The following is a 5,801-nucleotide window of genomic DNA, read 5'->3' as shown; positions in this document are numbered from 1 at the left end:
TAGATGAACATCTTGCTGGGGTCATTTGACCCCAGTATTCTTTCCTGCCATGGCAGGTGGTCGGACTAGATGATCTGCTCAGGTCCCTTCTGACCCTAGAAACTATGAAACCTCTCCAGCCCAAAGCAGTCGGTGATCATACAAGATCTATGCATTACTACTGGGTGTCCTGTGGATGTGTACACAGAGCTGCATCCTTGCTGTCACAAGAAGCACCCAAGTTTAGAGAGAGGGCTGGGAGTGAGGAGTGCCCTGCCCAAAAGAGGATAGGATGCAGTGTCCAGGAGGCCCAGCTATGTGGCTGTGCTAGCTCAGCTCTGTGGCTGGGGAGGTGTGGCTCTCAGCTGGAGTGTCCACTCCTGGCATTCCTTGTTAGAATCCAGGTTTAGTAGGTCCTGGGGCCAGGCCCTGGGGGTGCTGGGTGGCTCTCATGGTGCAAGCCCATTTGCTTTGTAACTAGCTTTGCTGCATACCTCCTGCACTAGGGCATGTCGCTGGACTGTGTGGAGATCTCCCTGTCTCGTGTCTTTGAAAGTGGCCAGGCTTATGTGGCCCTTTCCCGAGCTCGAAGCCTCAAGGGCCTCCGTGTCCTGGACTTTGATCCCAAGGTTGTGAAAGCCAACCCGCAAGTGCTGGAGTTCTACAGTCAGCTGCGAAGGGACCAAATTCTCATGCAGGTAACTTGGCACAAGCAGATGTCTTCTTGAGCCTGTTGCAGCCAGAGGCAGAGGTGCTCAGATGAGCACAGGTTGAAATGGTCTCCTTTGGGAAGTGGAGAAGCAAGTGGTAGTGACTAAAAGGACAGAACTGCTGGAGGGGAGGGGTCAAGGGAGAGAAGTAGACCAGGGCATCATGAAGGGTATGTCCAATGCTGTGAGTTGGGTTTAGATTGCACCCCACTGCCTGACCCACTGTATAGAAAGGCATGGGGGAGACTGGGCATAATCCTCTCTCTCCCTCCTCCCCCACTTCTGCAGGACGTAAAAGAAAATGATTTACTGGGCGTCTCATGGCTTGTTCTCTCCTCCCCCAGGCACCTCTACACGGGTATGCTGACACCAATGAGAAGGAGAATTGGGAATCCAGCTGAGGACGGATAGGCTACCTCGGGCACAGCAAGGTCTGCTCTGTTGTCAACAATCTCTTACTGCAGGTGGAATCTCATAGTTCATGGAATGTGTTTGCTTCCTCGTGGTCATGTGTGGATTTGGAAGCCACAGTGTGAAACATTCAGATGTTTTGGCTGATACCATTTTCTCTGGAGAAAACTCGTCTTGCATGGGAGCAGTGTCGCTCTATACCCTTTCTTCCCTATTATGTGCAGTTGTGAGCCATGGGACTTTGAAGAGGCCAAGTTGGTATCATGGAGGACTTCCTCCTCTTAAGATCTGCTAGCTTAGGGAGGGGAGGGGGTGTTGTTGCACAGAAGAGGTGCTGTTGAACAGCTGGAGCTGGCTTCTCTGCTGCAAGCAGGCTAGCTCTAGCTCTGCACGAGCCACCCTCTGGCTATCACTCTGTAGGCCACTGAGTGCAGCATCATGCTGGTTGCAGTACTTTGTATGCCCTGCCTTTCTCCTCTGGCTATAGGCAGGGCTCAGCACTTGCATTATTTGGTGAAATTAGGTGAAATCATAGTTGTTCTCTTAATTTTGAAAAACTTTGATTCAATAAAAAGGGCCCATGATATTTATTTATTTATTTATTTTTAGCTGATGTTGTCATTGTAGTCTGTTGCGGTTAGAGGTGGGAACAAACTTGTGGGCAGGGGTGGGGGATGCCTGTCATGACAACAGGGCTACATGCAAGGGAAGATGAGGTTCAAGGCACAGCAGTTGCCTCTGCTCCTGCAATGACTGCACTCGGTCTGGTGCCAGCAGAGCAGGTCTCAGGTCCAGTTGCACCCTAGTGAGGTAAAAGGGCAGCACTACGTTGGGTGCATGTATTGTGCCAATGTGGTACTCTTGAGAGTCCTCTCTTGAAGTACCATCCACCCTCCTTTCCTGTCCCCGCCCTTCTTATACACACTCACTCCTGCTCCTCATGTGCACTTCTAGACAACCTGCTTTCTTTTAGGAAGATGTAATACCATCTCACAGGACAAGGGTTCACAGAACACAGGCGCACCTATGCTTCCTTCCAGACATGTGCAGGAGCCTTCTCACCCCTTTGCCTTTTTTGCATGTGAATGCTCTTTGCATCCGGGATGGCTGTGAATTTTTATGGAAGCTTTTGTGCAACTCATCTGGCAACTGAACACTTTTCTGCAGGGTTCTTCTTTCACTTGAGGGCTGAATGTCTATCTGCTGGAATCCACCCCAAATTGCTGTCCAGAATTGCTGCAGCAAAGGAGGCAAAACGCCTCCTAGGGTTTCTCATTGTTCAGCAAAAGGAAAGGCTTCCGCTACTGCAGAGCAGTGCATCTTAGGGGGGGGAAAGTCAGACTTGAAACATTTTCTTTTAATTAACTCTCGTAAGAAGTGCCAGACTGTGCAAGACCAGTGTTCCATCTAGCCTAGTACTCCAGCTTTCCTGGTGGCAGAAGTAGATGCTATACAGAGATTACTGAACTGGATATCTTAAGTGATCTGTCCCCTGTTCAATACCCTTTGTTGGATCCACCACTTATTGGGTTAGTGATGCCTGTGGAAGTGTCTACAGCCATAATGTTCAATAGCCATTAATAGATCAATCAGCCAAGAATTTATGCAGTTCCTTTGTGAACCTGTCCACACCCTTCATTATTTTATATACCTTTATGCTATCCCTCATGTGGTGGACGGTGAACGGGTTGTACTCAGCCTGGCGAGAGGTGAGCAGTGGGGTACCCCAGGGCTCTGGCCTTGGGCCTGCACTGTTTAACATCTTCATCAGTGACTTGGACAAGGGGGCGGAAAGCACACTGTCCAAGTTTCCTGGTGACACTAAGATGTGGGGTGAGGTGGACACACTTGAAGGGAGAGAGAGGCTGCAACTAGATTTAGACAGACTACAAAAGTGGGCAGATGAGAATAGGATTGGGTTCAATGTAGACAAATGCAGGGTGCTGCACCTTGGGAGAAGGAATCCACAGCGTACATAAAAGCTGGGGAGTTCCCCTCTTGAAAGCACAGAGGCGGAACAGGATCTTGGAGTCATTATTGACTCCAAGATGAACATGAGCCACCAATGCCAGACCGCAGCCAGGAAGACCAGACATACCTTGTCATGCATCCAAAGATGCATCTCAAGCTGGTCCAAAGAGGTGATACTCCCCCTTTATGCGACACTGGTCAGGCTGCAGCTGGAGTACTGCGTCCAGTTCTGGGCGCTGCACTTCAAAAGGGATGTGGCCAGCCTGGACAGGGTTCAGAGGAGGGCCACCCGCTTAGTAAGAAAGCAGCAGGACAGGCCCAATGAGGAGAGACTGAGGGACCTGAACGTGTTCAGCCTCAGCAAAAGGAGGCTGAGGGGGCACCTGATGGCTGCCTACAAACTCGTTAGGGGAGATCAACAGCAAACAGGTAGAGAGAGTCCTTTTCTCCCCAGCACCGCCTGGGGTGATGAGGAACAATGGTAATAAGCTGATGGAGAACAGGTTTAGGTTGGAGATCAGGAGGCAATATTGTACAGTTAGGGTGGCCAAAATCTGGAACCAGCTTCCCAGGGAAGTGGTCCTCACCCCTACCTTGGGCAAATTCAAGAGGAGGTTGGATGATCACCTGTCTGGGGTCTTGTGAACCCAGCATTCATTCCTGCCTGTGGCAGGGGATCAGGATAGATGATCTGTTCGGGTCCCTCCTGACCCTAGCTACTAAAAAACTATGAAGAATTCTTGTGACATCTTGTGTGGCACCAACAGCATGGTTAGGATGGACAGAAGCAGTTTTAGGCATCACTGTCCCTTTCTTCAGTCCTACAGTTGGGTCAAGGACAGGCTTTGGTAAAACTGAGGCTCAGCAAGGCCTCGGCTTCTAGCAGGCTTCCCCACCCATCTACTCGCTTTCTTAGTGTAACAATGCTGTTTTGGCTTCTAAGTTCCCTCACTCCCTGTTCTTACCAACAGCTCAGTACCGTCCGGCCTCCACCAAGACAGGACTGCAGCCAGTCTGTGATCGAAATCTTGCAGGCAAGCATGGGTGCAGAAATAACATGCAGCTACGGTTTCCTTGATTAGCCCTGAAATGCAAAAGGCAGGTACCATTACAATGCCTGTAATTATGGCCACCCAGTCAGCTAAGAGGCAGGAAACCAAGCTGTGGCCTGAGCTTGCCTGTCCTACCCCAGAGGTCCCCCACGCAGTAACATAGCACCATGCAGGTCTCCCCAGCTGGGGTGGGAGATGGTGGGACTGACTGGCAGCAGGTCTGGAACTGGTGCAGTTTCTCTCACTTTTGCCTGCTGACCCACCCCCTCATGCAGACACCTGATGCAAAGGTCTGTGGTAGGAGTGATATGCAGACACCTGGGGGCTGGGCTGAAGGCCTTGTTCTGTGTAATTTGGTCTAGTTCAGGCACTCTTCTTCTTTGGCTGAGTGGGTTACATATCACATCGGTAGAGGTTTTGGGGGTTATGGCATTAGCGCCAAGCCTGGGCCGGGGTGCGCGGTGCGGGCGGCTGGCAGGAGCTGGGTGCTGCGGCGGGCGGCCCGGGAGCTCTTCCTGGGGGGGCCTGGGCGGGATCCGCCGGGCCGCCCTCAGGCCTCGGCGCGGCAGCGGGAAACCGTAGGTGCGGCTGGCTCTGCCAGGACTGGGCGGGCCTGGGCCCAAGGGAGGCGCCGCACCCCGGTCTGTGCCGCGGAGCCCCAGCGGCCCCTACCAAGTCTCCCTCCCCACAGTCTCGGGGCTCCTGTTCAGTTGACCAGCGCATCATGTGACCGGAAGGGGCAGGGCTCGACGGGCCGGTCTTGGGGTGCTGGAGGCAGGAGCTGTGGCCGAATCAGGGGAAGGCTCGGCGCTCCGGGGAGCGACGGGCTCCTGGCGCGGGGTCCTCTGCGGGCTGGTCGTGCTTGGTCCTCCTGTGCTGGGGGCGCTCCTTCCCCGTTTTCATTTTGTTAAATCGCTGTTTTCCCTCCCCTCCTCCCAGCCGGGGCGGGCGCGGTGGCGCTGCCCCGTGGGCTCCTCTCCCTCCAGGGCCTGGAGGCTCCTGCTTTGGGAGCCGTTGGCTGAGACCTGCCCTCGGTCTGAGTCCTAGCCTGAGAGTGGTGTTAATCACCCGAGTTAATGGCCTTGAATGTGGGGGGGTCTCTCTGCCGCGGTGTCTGAGGAGAAAGGGGGTCCACAGGGCCCAGGTGCGGGGACTCTGGGCCCCCTGCGTGTGCTGGGCCTTGGCCCGAGGTGCCCCCAGCTGCACCTGTCCTGTGCTGTCCTGCCGGGGAGCGGGGCAGGCAGGCTTGACTGGGTGCCGGGAGCCAGCTGTGGCCAGCTGGTCTCAGGGCCTGACAGAAACGTGTATCTTGTGTGGGGCTGGGGGGTGAGCAGTCCCAGGGTGGGATGGTGTCCTGAGCATCACGCTTGCAGGCTGTGGTTTTCCAACAGGGGCCTGCAGTGCCCGGGGCTGTTTCTGCCTGTGGCACCAGAGAGAGTCTGCCCTTGTGTGTCAGTCACACCTAAACTTCCTGAGTAGGGGCTGGCCCTGGCTTTCAGGTGCCCAGCTTTTCTCTCTCGACTGTCAGGGCAGAAGCTTGATCATGCGTCTGCTGGCAGTTGCTGTTGCCCAGGCCTGCTGTCATGGGCACTGCTTAGAATCACAGAATCAGCGATTCGGGAAGGACCTAGACAGATCATCTAGTCTGACCCCCTGCCACGGGCAGGAAGGAGCACTG

The 5,801-nt window shown here is 54.2% G+C and overlaps 1 protein-coding gene across 1 annotated transcript in view; it reads left to right on the top strand.

Annotated features, from left to right (window-relative positions):
- The window catches only part of PIF1 (PIF1 5'-to-3' DNA helicase), an 18,573-nt gene extending 16,885 nt beyond the window's left edge, over positions 1–1,688 (top strand). The window contains exons 10-11 of the mRNA XM_019530610.1: positions 486–677; positions 1,034–1,688. Of these exons, the coding sequence (XP_019386155.1) occupies positions 486–677; positions 1,034–1,090 (249 nt within the window). The 3' untranslated portion in view covers positions 1,091–1,688. The remainder of the gene's footprint in view (positions 1–485; positions 678–1,033) is intronic.
- The last annotated feature ends 4,113 nt before the right edge of the window (positions 1,689–5,801 follow it).

Source organism: Crocodylus porosus, unplaced genomic scaffold (assembly GCF_001723895.1).
Source record: "Crocodylus porosus isolate Cpor-Errol unplaced genomic scaffold, CroPor_comp1, whole genome shotgun sequence".
Classification (NCBI taxonomy): Eukaryota; Metazoa; Chordata; order Crocodylia; family Crocodylidae; genus Crocodylus; species Crocodylus porosus.
This window is presented reverse-complemented; position numbering and strand designations above follow the sequence as displayed.